Source organism: Melanerpes formicivorus, unplaced genomic scaffold, assembly GCF_026170545.1.
Source record: "Melanerpes formicivorus ecotype bairdi unplaced genomic scaffold, bMelFor1.0.p_v2 SCAF_85, whole genome shotgun sequence".
In the NCBI taxonomy this organism is placed as follows: domain Eukaryota; kingdom Metazoa; phylum Chordata; class Aves; order Piciformes; family Picidae; genus Melanerpes; species Melanerpes formicivorus.
This window is the reverse complement of record NW_027142437.1, coordinates 1,760,379-1,778,382: the sequence shown is the minus strand read 5'-3', so window position 1 is coordinate 1,778,382 and position 18,004 is coordinate 1,760,379. Positions and strand designations below refer to the sequence as shown.

General features: G+C 49.0%; 1 protein-coding gene across 3 annotated transcripts in view; it reads right to left on the bottom strand.

Moving 5' to 3' along the window:
- IMPG1 (interphotoreceptor matrix proteoglycan 1) overlaps positions 1 to 14,595 on the bottom strand; it is a 65,207-nt gene extending 50,612 nt beyond the window's left edge. Inside the window, exon 1 of one of the 3 annotated variants that reach the window (XM_068165172.1) lies at positions 13,919 to 14,595. In XM_068165172.1, coding sequence (XP_068021273.1) covers positions 13,919 to 13,985 — 67 coding nt within the window. In that variant the 5' untranslated portion in view covers positions 13,986 to 14,595. The remainder of the gene's footprint in view (positions 1 to 13,918) is intronic. The other 2 variants (XM_068165170.1, XM_068165173.1) reach the window with 2 other exon arrangements.
- Between the last annotated feature and the right edge of the window lie 3,409 nt (positions 14,596 to 18,004).

The following is an 18,004-nucleotide window of genomic DNA, read 5'->3' as shown; positions in this document are numbered from 1 at the left end:
TCTGCTCTGCCCTAGTGAGATCTCATCTGGAATATTGCATCCAGTTCTGGGATCCCCAATTCAGGAGGGACAGGGATCTGCTGGAGAGTCCAAGGAGGGCTACAAGAATGCTGAAGGGACTGCAGCACTGCCTGGGGAGGAGAGGCTGAGAGCCCTGGGGCTGTTTAGTCTGGAGAGAATCACAGAATCACCAAGGTTGGAAGAGACCTCAAAGATCATCAAGTCCAACCTGTCACCACAGACCTCATGACTAGACCATGGCTCCAAGTGCCACATCCAATCTCCTCTTGAACACCTCCAGGATGGGGACTCCACCACCTCCCTGGGCAGCACATTCCAATGGCTAACAACTCTCTGTGAAGAACTTTCTCCTCACCTTGAGCCTTAACTTCCCAAGGAGGAGAAGGCTGAGAGGGATCTGATCAATGTCTATCAATAGCTGAGGGCTGGAGGTCAAGAGGGAGGGGACAGGCTCTGCTCAGCTGCACCCTGGGATAGGACAAGGAGCAGTGGATGGAAACTGCAGCCCAGGAGGTTGCAGCTCAGCAGGAGGAGGAACTTCTGCCCTGTGAGGCTCCCAGAGCCCTGGAGCAGGCTGCCCAGAGTGGCTGTGGAATCTCTTTCTCTGGAGCCTTTCCAGCCCTGTCTGGATATGTTCTTGTGTGACCTGTGCTGGATTCTGTGGTCCTGCTTTGGCAGGGAGGTTGCCCTTGCTGATCTTGGGGTGTCCCTTCCAAGCCCTAACATTCTGTGAGCCTGTGCAGTGAAAAAACTTTGGTTTGATGAATGGTACAAAACCTTCAAAAGAAATAACCAAAGAAGGTAGCAGAGATCAAAAGGCACCAGCATGAAAAATGAAGAGTAAAAACTTCTCAGTTGCCTGGGGAAGGACCAAATGTCACACTGCATATAACACTAGACAGATTGCCATGATCTTCCCTGAATCAAGGGAAAACAAGAAAGGCAAACCCACATTATCCTGACAATTTGGAGCTGGGTTAATTAAATGTTTGTAGAAGAGTGAGCAGAGAAGTGTTAAGAGGAAACTAATTGAAAAGTAGACTGATAGAAAAAGAGTAGGGCTTGAAGTGAAGGACAGGAAAAGCTCTACCACATATCTCAGCAGAAATATCTCTGTGTGTGCATACATAGAATCAGAGAATTGTCAGGGCTGGAAGGGAGCTCAAGGCTCAGCCAGTTTCAGCCCCCCTGCCATGGGCAGGGACACCTCACACCACAGCAGGTTGCTCACAGCCACCTCCAGCCTGGCTGCAAACACCTCCAGGCAGGAGGCTTCCACCACCTCCCTGGGCAACCTGTGCCAGGCTCTCACCACCCTCCTGGGGAACAACTTCTTCCTCACATCCAATCTCAATCTCCCCACTTCTAGTTTTGCTCCATCCCCCCCAGTCCTATCCCTCCCTGACACCCTAAATATTTATCAGTCTCACTTATTTAACTTCAGAATGAACCTTCAAAGCCTACTGGGTAGAAATCGTAAGACTGAAATCTATATTGTGAGGTAGATGCTACTGTGATGTGGAAAACAATCTGACTGCTTTATGATGATGAATATTGTATGAAAGAAAGGAAGTTATACAATGAAGGTGCTTAGCATTGCTTTGTAAAGCGTGCCAGAGGCAGCAACCTGTAGGCTTGTCACAGGCTCACAGGATGTTAGGGGTTGGAAGGCGCCTCTGGAGATATTCAAGTCCAATCCCCTTGTCAGAGCAGGACCAGAGAATCCAGCAGAGATCACACAGGAACACATCACAGAATCACAGATTCAACCAGGCTGGAAAAGACCTCAGAGATCAAGTCCAACCTAACACCTAACACCTTCTGACAACTAAACCATGGCTCCAAGTGCCACAGCCAAGCCTTCTGTGAACACCTCCAGGGATAGTGACTCCACCACCTCCCTGGGCAGCGTATTCCAATGGCAAATTACTCATTATGGGGAGAACTTTCTCCTCACTTCCAGCCTAAACTTCCCCTGGTGCAGCTTGAGACTGTGTCCTCTTGTTCTGGTGCTGTTTGCCTGGGAGAAGGCAACCAGTGGCAGAACAAGAGTGACAGGGCTGGAAAGGCTCCAGAGAAGGAGGTTCCACAGCCTCTCTGGGCAGCCTGCTCCAGGGCTCTGTGACCCTCACAGTGCAGAAGTTCCTCCTCATGTTGAGCTGGAACCTCCTGTGCTGCGGTTTCCATCCATTGCCACTTATCCTATCCCAGGGTGCAACTGAGCAGAGCCTGTCCCCTCCCTCTTGAACCCCAGCCCTCAGGTACTGATGGACATTGATCAGATCCCCTTGTAGTCTTCTCCAGACTGACAACTAGCCAACTGTCTAATTGTTGCAAAGTGATTTAAAAGGATGATGCAGTCATGCAGTGTTTGTTGTTAAATAGACTAGACTAGTCCAAACTAGACTGGACTAGAATTAACCAGGTTGGAAAAGACCTTTGAGATCATTGAGTCTAACCTATCCCTCAAAACCATCTAATCAACTAAACCATGGCACCAAGTGACTCCTCCAGGCTCTTCTTAAACACCTCCAGGGATGGTGACTCCACCACCTCCCTGGGCAGCACATCCCAATGGCCAATCTCTCTTGCTGGGAAGAACTTCTTCCAAACATCCATCCTGAACCTGCAGCCTCCCTTCAGGCAGCAGTAGATGAAATGAAAGGCAGGTTTTTTCATGGTAATGTCAAATAATGATTCATCTCCTGTCAAATATGGCTCTGCTTCCATCAGAAACTGCCAGTGCCCAGACACTGAATTATCTGGAGAGCAAATGAGGTGAGAGCAGGAGATCCAACCAACGTCACTGAAATCTCTCAGCAGATCCCTGAAGCCCTCTAGAAGATAACACCAAGAAATCTACATGGGAAGTAGCCCCTCTTAAGTCTGTTGCCTTTTCCCAGCTGCATTAACACTGACAGATCAGCTGCCCAGCCAGGCTGACAAACTAGGGCACAGCATTTGGTCACTAAGGCCTTTGGCAGCTTTTGTATGGACCAGAGGCTTTTCTGGAAGGATTTGCTGCTTCCCCAGGATTTACCCCTAAGCCATTAGCTGCAATTAAGGATTGTGCTAGTCATAAGCCTGACAAAGGGCATTCTTCTGGTGTGACTGTGGTGATGATTTGAGTTTGTCTGCTTTAGGGTCAATGTTTGGTCCTTTCAGTCTGAGAAAGTGACCACACATTATCATAGAACCATAGAATCAATCAGGTTGGAAAAGACCTCAGAGATCATCAAGTCCAAGCTGTCACCCAACACCTCCTGACTAACTAAATCATGGCTCCAAGTGCTACATCCAATCCCCTCTTGAACACCTCCAGGGATGGTGACTCCACCACCTCCCTGTGCAGCACATTCCAGTGGCCAATTTCTCTTTCTGGGAAGAACTTTCTTCTCACCTCCAGCCTAAACTTCCCCTGGCACAGCTTGAGACTGTGTCCTCTTGTTCTGGTGCTGGATGCCTGGAAGAAGAGACCAACCCCCACCTGGCTACAACCTTCCTTCAAGGAGTTGTAGAGAGCAAGAAGGTCTCCCCTGAGCCTCCTCTTCACTCAACACTATCATCACCATCATTATGCTCAAGACAATCAAAACACTCTCTGACACCCAGAGCCACTCCACTGCCTCTTCTTCTTTGTCTATCCCTTCTGTAGGGTTTATAGCCGCCCACTGTAGCCCTCCATTTGTGCAGGTTCATCCCACCATGTTTCCATGATGGCAGCTATGTTGTAGCTCTGGATTAGAAGGGACCACCAAAACTCATCCAGTCCAACCCCCTCTGCACTCAGCAGGGACATCCCCATCTACATCAGGCTGCCCAGAGCCCTGTCCAGCCTCACCTTGAATATCTCAAGGGATGGGACCCCAAGAACCTGCCCAGCCAACCTGTTCCAGTGTTCTACTGCCCTCATGGTGCAGAACCTGTTCCTAACATCCAGTCTCAATCTGCTCTGCTCTGCTTTGAAGCCATTTTCCTTGGTCCTATCCCTGCAGGCCGTTGCAAACAGTCTCTCTCCATCCTTCTTGCAGCCCCTTCAGGTCCTGGCAGGCTGCTCTTAGGTCTCCCCAGAGCCTTCTCTTCTCCAGGCTGAACACCCCCAGCTCCCTCAGCACGACCCTGTAGCAGGGCTGCTCCAAGCCCCTGATCATTTTGGTGGCCCTCCTTTAGACCCTCTCCATCAGGTCCTTGTCCTTCCTGTATGGAGGGCTCCAGAGCTGCACACAGTGCTTCAGGTGAGGTCTCAGCAGAGCAGAGACAAGTGGCAGAATCTCCTCTCTGGCTCTGCTGGCCACATATCTTTCATGTAGCCCAGGATGTGATTTGCCTTCTGTGCTGCAAGCTCACTCTGCCTGCTCCTGTCCAGCTTCTCATCCACCAGCACCCCTAAGCCCTTTTCTGTAGAGCTGCTTCCTATCACCTCATGCCCTTGTCTGTACTGATGGTGAGGATTGTTCTGGCATTTATCATCAAATGCAGCCTGGATCCTGCATAGCAATACTAGAAGCAACCCCTATTTCCTTCCAGAGAGGCATGAAACAACCTCTGTCTGTGAAGACAGAGCCCCTTGCCTTGCACTCTTGCTGATGTTTGGGGCTCCTTTGCTTTGTCAGCACTGTAGCTCTGATCATAGAACCTTAGAATCAGTAAGGTTGGAAGAGACCTCAGAGATCATCAAGTCCAGTCTATGACCCTCATGACTAACTAAACCATGGCTTCAAGTGCCACATCCAAGCCTCTTCTGAACACCTCTTGGATTGTGCTGCTTTTCACAACCCTGAAGGTTCACCAGTGTAAAAACTCAAGGATGTGGAATCCTACATTGCAAAGATTCATAGCTAATACTGAATCTGCTGAGGCCTTGTCTCTGAGAGCTCACTGCCCTTAAAGACAAAAGAACATATCTTCTTTGCTTGCTTTGGCTCCAACATATTCTTTAATTGCTTTTAATGCACAGAGGAAAAGAACTTTTACAGGGTTTGCTGAGAGGACTCAACCCCAACAGATGCTGCATGCTGCCAGGTAGTGAATCCCATCTGAGACTAACTGGCACAAGAGAATTGTTAGGGTTGGAAGGGACCTCAAGGATCAGCCAGTTCCAACCCCCCTGCCATGGGCAGGGACACCTCACACTACAGCAGGTTGCTCACAGACACCTCCAGCCTGGCTGCAAACACCTCCAGGGATGAGGCTTCTACCTCCTGCCTGGGCAACCTGTGTCAGTCTCTCACCACCCTCATGGGGAAGAATCACAGGATCCTAGGATTTTAGGGGTTGAAAGGGACCTCCAGAGATCATCAAGCCCAGCTCCCGCCCTGCCAGAGCAGGATCACATAACCATATAATGCAATGCAGGTAAGAGCTCAGTCTGGACCTCATTTCTGCAAGTTTAGTGCACTTAGACAGCCAGGAGAGGGGTAAGAGAGGGCAGTATCCACTGCTGTGGGGTTGCTGAAATCCAAGGAGATGACAGTGATGTGTAGCTTCAGAAGAAGAGGAACACTGTCCAGAGGAAAATGCCTGTGCTCCTAAAAGAGAGGAGGAGAGCTAAACCTAAGCTACTAAGTGGAATGAAGCTGGAGGTGGGGAGATTGAGGCTGGAGGGGAGGAGGAAGTTCTTCCCCATGAGAGTGGTGAAGCCCTGAATGGGTTGTCCAGGGAGGTGGTTGGGGCCCTGTCCCTGGAGGTGTTTAAGCCCAGGCTTGCTGAGGCTCTGGCCAGGCTGATGTAGTGTGGGGTGTCCCTGGCCATGGCAGGGGGGTTGGAACTGGCTGATCCTTGTGGTCCCTTCCAACCCTGACTGATACTATACTACGATACTAATTAAACTAAGTCAAAATAATTAAGGCATTTATAGGAAAGACAATTAAAGCATTTGCAGCAAAAAGAATTCGTTTTAATTCCTCAAAATGAATACTGAGAATGATGAGCTTAGTCATTCCTGTTTTGTACACTGCTTGTGTGAATCACAGCATCACAAGATCACAGGGCTGGAAGGGATCTCTGGAGAGCTTCCAGTCCAGCCCCCCCTGCCAGAGCAGGACCAGAGAATCCAGCACAGGTCACACAGGAACACATCCAGACAGGGCTGGGAAGGCTCCAGAGAAGGAGACTCCACAACCTCTCTGGGCAGCCTGCTCCAGGGCTCTGGGAGCCTCACATTAAAGTTCTTTCTCATGTTGAGGTGGACTATAGCTTCCATCATTGCCTCTTGTCCTATCCCAGGGTGCAAGTGAGCAGAGACTGTCCCCTCCCTCTTGAACCCCAGCCCTCAGATATTGATAGACATTGAATAGATCCCCTCTAAATCTTCTCCACTCCAGACTAAGCAGCCCCAGGGCTCTCAGCCTCTCCTCCCCAGGCAGTGCTGCAGTCCCTTCAGCATCCTTGGAGCCCTCCCTTGGGATCTCTCCAGCAGATCCCTGTCCCTCCTGAGCTGGGGAGCCCAGAACTGGATGCAATATTGCAGGTGTGGCCTCACCAGGGCAGAGCAGAGGGGGAGGAGAACCTCCCTGGCTCTGCTGGACACACTCCTCTGAATGCAGCCCAGGACCCCATTGGCCTTCTTGGCCCCCAGGGCACATTGCTGTCCCATGCACAACTTGCTGCCCCCCAGCACTCCCAGCTCCTTCTCCTTGGTGCTGCTCTCCAGCAGATCACCTCCCACCCTGTACTGCTGCAGTTTATACTTCCTCCCCAGCTGCAGGACTCTGCATTTATCCTTATTGAACCTCATCAGGTTCATCTTAGGACCTAATTAGTTTCCCCTTTAGATATTTACAAGCATTGATAATATCCCTTTCAGCCTTCTCCAGGATAAGGACCATCAGGTCACCCATCCTGTCCTTATGCTAAAAACACAGAGTGTTTAGTCCCAGCGTGTGATCTGCACCTCAGAACAGGCATGGAAAGAAATCTGGTGAAGAACAGAACAAATTATTTGTAGCAATGGCAGTGGAAAAGGGCTAAATTTTAATGAGAAACCCAACCCTTTTTGTTCTTATGGTGTTACAGTCAAAGCTGGGAGATGGCATTAACCAGAAGTTCTGTCACAGAACCCTTGAAATGAGCTTGGATTAACAAGTTGGCTCCAAAGATCACTGTTGCCTTTAACTGCCTTGCCTGGAGAAGAGGAGGCTCAGGGGAGACCTTATTGCTCTCTACAACTACCTGAAGGGAGGTTGTAGAGGTTGGTGCTGGTCTCTTCTCCCAGGTAATTAGAGATAGAACAAGAGGGAATGGCCTCAAACTGCCCCTGGGTAGGTTTAGAGTGGGCCTTAGGCAAAAGAGTGGTCAGAAATTGCCCAGGGAGGTGGTTGAGTCACCAAGCCTGGCTGTGTTTCAAGGTGGTTTGGATGTGGTGCTTGGGGCTATAATTTAGGGGTGACCCTTGTGGTGTTCTGGGTGGGACATGTAGCCAGGTGGGGGTTGGTCTCTTCTGCCAGGCAGCCAGCACCAGAACAAGAGGACACCGTCTCAAGCTGTGCCAGGGGAGGTTCAGGATGGAGGTGAGGAGAAAGTTCTTCCCAGCAAGAGCAATTGGCCATTGGGATGTGCTGCCCAGGGAGGTGGTGGAGTCACCATCCCTGGAGGTGTTCACAAAAAGGCTTGGATGGGGCACTTGGAGCCATGGTTTAGTTGTCAGGAGCTGTTAGGCATTAGGTAATAAGTTGGACTTGATGATCTCTGAGGTATTTTCCAACCTGGCTGATTCTATGATTCATCTGCTGACTCAAAATGAATCCATGTTCACAACAAATGCAGTCTGCACCAAGCACCAAGCATCCAGGAAGGGTGCTGAAAACATTCCAAAGCCACAGGCTGGATGCTTTGTGAGCCAGCACATGGGTTTGGCACAGTTCCTTCCCACAGGAAAGAGCACCACAAGAAAGTCCTGGTTTCTTTGGCATCACAGGAAACTCCTGGTTTCCCTGGCATCATGAGACACTCCTGATTTCCCTGGCATCACAAAAAACTCCTGGTTTCCCCAGCATCATGAGACACTCCTGGTTTCCCTGGCATCATGAGACACTCCTGGTTTCCTTGGCATCATGAGACACTCCTGGTTCCCCTGGCATCATGAGACACTCCTGATTTCCCTGGCATCATGAGACACTCCTGGTTTCCTTGCCATCACAGAAAACTCATGGTTTCCCTGGCATCATGAGACACTCCTGGTTCCCTTGGTATCATGAGACACTCCTGGTTTCCTTGGCATCATGAGACACTCCTGGTTTCCTTGGCATCACAGAAAACTCATGGTTTCCCTGGCATCATGAGACACTCCTGGTTCCCTTGGCATCATGAGACACTCCTGGTTTCCTTGGCATCATGAGACACTCCTGGTTCCCCTGGCATCATGAGACACTCCTGGTTTCCTTTGCATCATGAGACACTCCTGGTTCCCCTGGCATCATGAAACACTCCTGGTTCCCTTGGCATCATGAGACACTCCTGGTTTCCCTGGCATCATGAGACACTCCTGGTTTCCTTGGCATCATGAGGCACTCCTGTTTTCACTGGCATCACAAGAAACTCCTGGTTGAAGGCACAAATAGATATCAATTCTTTCAGGCAGCTAAGTGCAAATGCTGGTGAGGAATCCTCCTCATTACTCATCAAGTCTGCACTGCCACTGCTGGAATCCAGAGCAAATATCAAGAGCTGTCTGTGGTTTCATTGCCAGCATCTCAATCTTATTACAGTCTGCTTAAGGTCCACGTTTCAGAGTAGTAACAGCATTGATCCAACAATTCTTTGGTTTAATGTTGAGATATGAACACTGTGTCTATTTGTATTGCCTTGCCCATCTTAGGTGCATTTGACCTGAAGTGCTGCTCTGTTGCCTGATAGGGTTTGCATCAAAGGATGCAAGGGAGTGCTTCCACAGGATCACAGATCACAGGCTCACAGGATGTCAGGGGTTGGAAGGGACATCTGGGGATCTTCCAGTCCAAGCCCCCTGCCAGAGCAGGACCAGAGAATCCAGCACAGGTCACACAGGAACACATCCAGACAGGGCTGGAAAGGCTCCAGAGCAGGAGACTCCACAACCTCTCTGGGCAGCCTGCTCCAGGGCTCTGTGACCCTCACAGTCAAGAAGTTCCTCCTCATGGTGAGGTGGAGCCTCCTGTGCTGCAGTTTCCATCCATTGCCCCTTGTCCTATCCCAGGGTGCAGCTGAGCAGAGCCTGTCCCCTGCCTCCTGACCCCCAGCCCTCAGATATTTATAAACATTGATCAGATCCCCTCTCAGCCTTCTCATCACCAGACTAAACAGCCCCAGGGCTCTCAGCCTCTCCTCCCCAGGCAGTGCTGCAGTCCCTTCAGCATCCTGGTAGCCCTTTCAATACTTAAGTAGTTCTTGGAGGGATGCACCCAGTTTGCAGTGACTGAACACTCCCTTGAGCACCTCTGCTGTTCATTTTCTAACCAGTGTTGCTACAGATGCAGAGCCATCCCCTGGGAAGGTCACTGAGACAGCAGAGGTTCAAGGTCCAGTGCTATTTTGCCATGGATTCCAGTTTTTCAACAGTTGTAAGGGCGTGAGTCAGAGTCACAGAGCAGAATGGGGCTTATGGAGGTGACTGTATTCAAATGTGATGTCACTTAGGATGATTGGCACATGAGAAAGAGCTGCCAGGAGCCAGGAGCCATAGTGCCATCTCCTTGCTTGAAGATGTGCAATTGGAACTACTTAATTTCCTCACAGTTTAGGGGCACTCACCCTGCAATACACTCTAGAGTCCATCTCATTTTGACAGGGAGTGACTTAACCTTACTTACTTTAGTTATGTGTTCAAATTAGGCTGGGGAGGCACCTGGAGGTCACCTAGCCCAATGCCTTGTCCTAAGCATTGCCATGTTCTGGGCTAGATGAAAATGATCTAGTTTTGAAGGAGAAGAGGACAGGGAAATGAACTTGGTTGGAACTGTCTCTTTGTTTTGAAAGGGAAGTGCATGATTGGGAGTGGAGGACCTTTGGAGGTCACTTCCATCCCAGACCATTCTATGATGCTATGATTCTATGATTCTGTGATTCAATGGTTAAAGGATTCTACTATTCAATGATTCTATGGTTCTAGGTTTCTATGATAGAATAGAATGATTCTGTGATTCAATGGTTAAATGATTCTATGATTCAATGATTCTATGGTTCTAGGTTTCTACTCCAGTTCTGGAGCCTCTATTACAGGAAGGATCCTCTATTACAGGAGGTGCTGGAAGGTGTCCAGAGAAGGGCCACGAGGATGAGCAGAGGGCTGGAGCTGCTCTGCTGTGAGGACAGACTGAGGGAGTTGGGGTTGTGCAACCTGGAGAAGAGAAGGCTCCAAGAAGACCTCATTGTAGCCTTGCAGTATCTGAAGGGGGCTACAGGAAAGCTGGGGAGGGACTTTTGAGGGTGTCAGGGAGTGATAGGACTGGGGGGAATGGAGCAAAACTAGAAATGGGTAGATTGAGATTGGATGTTAGGAAGAAGTTCTTCCCCATGAGGGTGGTGAGAGCCTGGCACAGGCTGCCCAGGGAGGTGGTGGAAGCCTCCTGCCTGGAGGTGTTTGCAGCCAGGCTGGATGTGGCTGTGAGCAACCTGCTGTGGTGTGAGGTGTCCCTGCCCATGGCAGGGAGTTGGAACTGGCTAAGCCTTGAGGTCCCTTCCAATCCTAACAATTTGATGATTCTTTGATTCTACTGCTTCCTCCCTGAAACCACTGGGACATCCTTGATGTGTATGGACTCACCTGTGTGAGTCACCTCATCTCATCTGGAACTTACCCACTACAACTGGTATTTCAGGTAACAGGTTTACCAAGGTGCTTGATGCACAGTTGGATAAAATCTGGAAGGGCTACTCAGAGGTTCATAAGTGGTCAATGAGAAGATAATTCTGGCTCTGTGCTGAAGCAGAAATGAAAAAGCCAGTAGAATCTCACCCTAAGTACAGTTAGGTGTCCTAAGTACAGTTAGCTATGTAGCTGAATACAGACTTATCCATGCTGGAAAAGACCTCAGAGATCATCCAGTCCAACCTATCACCCAACACCATCTAATCAACTAAACCATGGCACCAAGTGCCTCCTCCAGGCTCTTTTTAAACACCTCCAGGGATGGTGACTCCACCACCTCCCTGGGCAGCACATTCCAATGCTCAGTCTCTCTCTCTGGGAAGAATTTCTTCCTACCATCCAGCCTTGAGGCCAGTCTCAAGCTGTGCCAGGGGAGGTTTAGGCTGGAGGTGAGGAGAAAGTTCTTCTCAGAGAGATTGGCCATTGGGATGTGCTGCCCAAGGAGGTGATGGAGTCACTGCCCCAGCAGGTGTTCAAAAAGTGATTGGATGTGGCACTTGGAGCCATGGTTTAGTTAGTCAGGAGGTGTTGGGTGACAGGTTGGACTTGATGATCTCTGAGGTCTTTTCCAATCTTATTGATTCTATGATTCCATGAAAAGCAATTCCAGGAAACCTAAGTTTAATTTGGTAATTTTGCTTTTTCTGGGTGAAAGTAGAAAGCAATCTTAGAGCAAAAAGCAGTTGTCTTGTCCTTCCTTTTCTTCCCTTGAAGATTTCTGTTCCTTGACTTCCCTTTCCCTTTGGCGCAAATTTGCTTAACCCTTTTCCAAGGGCAATTATGGTAACGAAGATCTTCCACACTCCTTGATGAAGTGGAACAGCTGAGAGGGAAGGGGGAAGTCAGGATGAATTAAAATGATTTCACAGAGCACACACAGAGCCTTTGTGTCCTAGAGAATGGCTGAGTAAATAGCAGAGATTTGCTCACTGAGTGAAAGAAACACAACAGCCTCAAATGCTCCCTGGCCCCCTGACATCCTCAGTATCAAGTGCTAGGATGTATCATAGAATCAATAAGGTTGGAAAAGACCTCAGAGAGCATCAAGGCCAACCTGTCACCCAACACCTTCTGACTAACTAAACCATGGCTCCAAGTGCCACATCCAATCCTTCTTTGAACACCTCCAGGGATAGTGACTCCACCACCTCCCTGGGCAGCACATCCCAATGGCCAATCTCTCTTGCTGGGAAGAACTTTCTCCTCCCCTCCAGCCTAAACTTCCCCTGGCACAGCTTGAGACTGTGTCCTCTTGTTGTGGTGCTGCTTGCCTGAGCGAAGAGACCAACCCCTACCTGGCTACAACCTCACTTCAGGGAGCTGTAGAGAGCAAGAAGGTCTCCCCTGAGCCTCCTCTTCCCCTCATTGACTTGGGCAAGCATAAAGCAGTTGTAATGTTGGCTTTTAGCTCAGTTAAAGACATAGCAATGCATAGATGGAAAAGCCAGTGAGAAACCTCTCCTCAGTGACTTGGGCAAGCATAAAGCAGTTGTAATGTTGGCTTTTAGCTCAGTTAAAGACATACCAATGCATAGATGGAAAAGTCAGTGAGAAACCTCTCCTCAGTGACTTGGGCAAGCATAAAGCAGTTGCAGTATTGGCTTTCAATTCAGTTAAAGAAATATCAATGCATAGAAGGCAAAGTTAGTGAGAAACCTATAAAATTCAACATCTTCCCCAGAGCTTTAAATCTATTGAATGTAGAACTGAGCAGCAAACCCACAGCACCATCTTTTCATTTGGTTGCTGGTGTTGAACAAGCTCTAAAATTGCTCTGAACATTGAAATATCTTCCAGGAAGAAAGAATGATCTGTTGCAATAAGTTCAGAGGAGCTCTCTGCATTCCTGCTGTCTTGCCAAGAGTTCTGCAGTTATTATCATCATCACAGTAATCCTTGCTTAGCATTGCTGGGTTTATGGTCTGCTTGCCTGTGTGGGTCAGCCCTCCACAAGCTGTACACCTGAAAGTTTGGGGAGATGCTTCTGACAGTGGCTAGCAGCCACAAACCTCCACTTCAGTATTTGCTCTCCAGACCACCTTTAACCATATCAGCACATCCATGCTATTTTGCACCTTCTGTCTGATTGCTTTTGAACTTCTATCTTTCTTCCTTTTCTTTCTCCATAGCACAACCAATGTATTTTCAAGCACACCTATGCTGTTCCAAGCACATAGCTAGAACCACCTATGTGGCTGTGAGCAACCTGATCTAGTGTGAGGGGTCCCTGCCCATGGCAGGGGGGTTGGAACTGGCTGCTCCTTGAGGTCCCTTCCAACCCTGACAATTCTGTGGTTCTATGATTAGGGTCAAAAATCTGCAGAAATTACCTTGGGAAGTACTTAGGCTCCCCCAATTAGGCTGAATGCTTGCATTAATCACTCATTAGTGACCCTAACATAGATTCTTTGAGGCTTTTCTGGCTATTCAAGATTGCAGTACAGGTCGCCTGTGGCAGACTAGGAAATAGGAGGCTATGATAAAGCTGGAAGGGAGTTGAGGTTGTTCAGCCTGGAGAAGAGGAGGCTCAGGGGAGACCTTCTTGCTCTCTACAACTACCTGAAGGGAGGTTGTAGCCAGGTGGGGGTTGGTCTCTTCTCCCAGGCACCCAGCACCAGAACAAGAGGACACAGTCTCAGGCTGTGCCAGGGGAAGTTTAGCCTCGAGGTGAGGAGAAAGTTCTTCCCAGAGAGAGTAATTGGCCATTGGAATGTGCTGCCCAGGGAGGTGGTGGAGTCAGCATCCCTGAGGGTGTTCAAGAAAGGCTTGGATGTGGCACTTGGAGCCATGGTTTAGTTGTCAGGAGGTGTTAGGTATTAAGTAATAGGTTGGACTTGATGATCTCTGAGGTCTTTTCCAACCTGGTTGATTCTATGATAAACTAATCCCATCTTAAAATAATAATAAGAAGAAAAAGCTTTGAGGCTCTTCTGGCCTACGATTCTCTCTGCAGAGAACAAAATGCCATCACCTACAGGGACTGTGGAGAGCAGAGACCAGTTTCACCACATCGAGAGATACAAATTCACCTAAACCTTGAACAGATGAGCTTACCTCTGCTTCCCTGAGCTTGGAGAGCAAGGCAGATGACCAGCAATATTAATCCAGTTTTCAAATGCATGCTGCCTGTCGCTCATTCACGGTGTTCCAGAGCAATCATGCAGGAAAGCAGAGTCTTGAGGGCAAGGCGAAGAAATTTTGGTTCCTTGAAGAACTGAAATCCTGAAAAGGTCTTCCTGGCTTTTGGGGTTTTGATTTTCAGGTGCCCCCAGCCTTGGACTGCATTGATTTGCAGCTAGGCAAAGGGTGCAACAGGTGCCAGCATGCAAAAGCTGGGCAAAGCTCTCCAGTGCAGCAGCTTCTGGCCTGGGGGGCTGGGGTGGTAAGACAAGAGTGACGAAGCTATAAAAAAAGAGCAGTGTCTGTTTCTGGAATAATCTGTTTATCTGCTGCTCAGACATAATCCCTCTTACAGTCCAGCTGGAAGAGCTTTCTTCATCTCATTAACCTTCTGGAACAGCATCTGTCAACCCCAGGAGACTTCAGCAGCCCCACGATAAACAAGGGAGGTCTCTTCTAGCGCCCATCGCCTTCCAGCGCTGATCCTTTGGGCGTTCTGGAGCTGTGGCAGCTGAGAAAAGGCAAAACCACGGGGGGGAGAGAGCTGATCTAGTTCCAAACCAGGGATCAAAAGCATCCAGGGAGCTCCCTTTGAAGAAGAGAGCTTTTCCTGCCAGAACAGCTCTGCTCAGCCTTCCTACTACCTGTATCACAGAAGCCTCTCCTCCTTCTCACACCCAAAGGTTGCTGTTGCGACGCGGCTGTCGGTGCAGGGATGATGATGCTCTGGCAGAGGGCAGTGAAATGCTGACTCAGCAGCACATTGCAGCAGGGTTCAGGGCTGCCACAACCTGGTGCAAACTGGGAGTGGGGGGAGGGAAGGTTCTGCATGGAGAGAGGATAAGAAATGGTGGTGAGAAATGCCGTTTCAAGCACAGAGCTCTAGCCAGGCCAAGAACTGGCAGCCAGTGAATGCCCTTTTCAAACAGCTCTGCTCTGGTGTCCCAAATAACTCTTCCAGTTACACATTTGGCATGTGTGAAGTGCTCTGTACTCACTTCTTATCTTCCAGAATGGTTTTTGGTTTTTTTTTCCCCTGCTGCTTTACATCTCAAAAAGCTACCAGGTGGATATTTACAAGGGTCTGTCCCCCTCAGAGATTTCTATTCAGCTGCATTTGACATAGGAAGAAGCATCTGGACAGGCAGCAAGAATCTGCAAGCACAAGCTGCTGCAAGAGCAACCTTCCCTTGATCCCAAGCAATAGTCTATTTTTACTTGGGATTTAAACAATGGTAACCTTCCTCTGTTCCCAAGAGTTCCTGATTTTAACTGCTCAGACCAGATAGTACAGAGAATGGGCTGAGAGCAGACAAGATCTGCCTGCCTGCCTTTCTTTCCTTCCTTTCTTTCCTTTCTTTCTTTTCCTTCCTTCTTTCCTTTCTTTTCTTTCCTTTCTTTTCCTTCCTTCTTTCCTTTCTTTTCCTTCCTTTCTTTTCCTTCCTTCTTTCCTTTCTTTTCCTTCCTTCTTTCCTTTCTTTTCCTTCCTTTCTTTTCCTTCCTTCTTTCCTTTCTTTTCCTTCCTTTCTTTTCCTTCCTTCTTTCCTTTCTTTTCCTTCCTTCTTTCCTTTCTTTTCCTTCCTTTCTTTTCCTTCCTTCTTTCCTTTCTTTTCCTTCCTTCTTTCCTTTCTTTTCCTTCCTTCTTTCCTTTCTTTTCCTTCCTTTCTTTTCCTTCCTTTTCCTTCCTTCCTTCCTTCCTTCCTTCCTTCCTTCCTTCCTTCCTTCCTTCCTTCCTTCCTTCCTTCCTTCCTTCCTTCCTTCCTTCCTTCCTTCCTTCCTTCCTTCCTTCCTTCCTTCCTTCCTTCCTTCCTTCCTTCCTTCCTTCCTTCCTTCCTTCCTTCCTTCCTTCCTTCCTTCTTTCTCTCTCTCTCTTTCTCTCTCTCTCCTTCTCTCTTCCCCTCTTCCTCTCTTCCTCTCTTCCTCTCTTCCTCTCTTCCTCTCTTCCTCTCTTCCTCTTCTTGCCTGCAGCACAATGAAAAGTGACAGTGGAGATGCTCAGGAGTTTTACTGGAGAAAAATGGATCACAAGACAAGGTTCATTCTGTGAAAGTACCAATATTTGTCTTTATATATTTCAGATATCATAACCATCTGGTAGTGATGGTGTGCTCATACAAGTACTACCTCTATGAACCAGGTAAGCTTTAGCATCTACTTATGGATATGTTATAGCTTAAGAATTTCCTGTAATAGGTTGAAAAGTTTCCTGTTGAAGAATCTCCTGAACACGAGCCTGCAGTGTGCCCAGCTGGCCAAGAAGGCCAATGGCATCCTGGCCTGCATCAGCAATAGTGTAGCCAGCAGGAGCAGAGAGGTCATTCTGCCCTGTGCTCAGCTCTGGTTAGGCCACACCTGGAGTCCTGTGTCCAGTTCTGGGCCCCTCAATCTAGGAAAGATGTTGAGATGCTGGAAGGTGTCCAGAGAAGGGCAACAAAGCTGGGGAGGGGTCTGGAGCACAGCCCTGTGAGGAGAGGCTGAGGGAGCTGGGGTTGCTTAGCCTGGAGAAGAGGAGGCTCAGGGGAGACCTTCTTGCTCTCTCCAACTCCCTGAAGGGAGGTTGTAGCCAGGTGAGGGTTGGTCTCTTCACCCAAGCAACCAGCACCAGAACAAGAGGACACAGTCTCAAGCTGTGCCAGGGGAGGCTCAGGCTGGATGTTAGGAAGAAATTCTTCCCAGCAAGAGAGATTGGCCATTGGGATGTGCTGCCCAGGGAGGTGGTGGAGTCACCATCCCTGGAGGTGTTCAGGAGGAGACTGGATGTGGCACTTGGTGCCATGGTTTAGTTGATTAGCTCGTGCTGGGTGATAGGTTGGACTGGATGATCTCAAAGGTATTTTCCAACCTCATCAATTCTATGTTATCTTGGTATTAGTTGCTTCAGCTCTCAATCTATGACAACTGGAAGTGTAGGGAATTTTCCTGAGGGGGGTGGTTGTTTCTGGTGACATCTGAAAGTCCAGGGCTGGTGAAAGGAAGATTACTTCCTCAGAACACTCTGGGTCCCGAACTCCCTGTGGAATTTGGGAGGAATGTGATCCTTTAATTCCATTAGGAGCCTGATTTGAGCAGCAGACTACATTTCCAAAACGTGCAGTAAAGAGATTAACTTAATTACTATGCAGAGAGTCATCACTGCAGCCTGAGCCACGAATCACAGCTCCTTTATCAAAGCCTTCACTGCAAAGATGTAGCTTTGAGCCCTTGACATCTTGGAGAAGAAAAACATTCAATAAGGCTTACTCTTATCTTTCAGAGATAATGGAACAGGAACAACCCTAGAACACAGCAGCACTCTATAGGTATGACTCAAGGGAAATATTGAGCTCCATAGGTAAACTTTGATTAGAAGTCTATAAAGTAGGAGTCTGCATACTTTAAGATGAAGATGGGCAGAGAAGAACCTGATGAGGTTCAACATGGATAAGTGCAGAGTCCTGCACCTGGGGAGGAAGAATAAGCTTCAGCAGGACAGGTTAGGAGGTGATCTACAGGCTGGGAGGTGATCTGCTGGAGAGCAGCACCAAGGAGAAGGACCTGGGAGTGCTGGGGGGCAGCAAGTTCTGCATGGGACAGCAATGTGCCCTGGGGGCCAAGAAGTCCAAGCGGGTCCTGGGGTGCATTGAGAGGAGAGTGTCCAGCAGAGCCAGGGAGGTTCTCCTCCCCCTCTACTCTGCCCTGCGGAGACCTCACCTGGAGTATTGCATCCAGTTCTGGGCTCCCCAGTTCAGGAGGGACAGGGATCTGCTGGAGAGAGGCCAAGGGAGAGCTACCAGGATGCTGAAGGGACTGCAGCACTGCCTGGGGAGGAGAGGCTGAGAGCCCTGGGGCTGTTTACTCTGGAGAAGAGAAGAGAAGATTGAGAGGGATCTGATCAATGTCTATCAATAGCTGAAGACTGGGGGTCAAGAGGGAGGGGACAGGCTCTGCTCAGTTGCTCCCTGTGATAGGAAAAGGGGCAGGAGGTTCCAGCTCAACATGAGGAGGAACTTCTTGACTGTAAGGGTGACAGAGCCCTGGAGC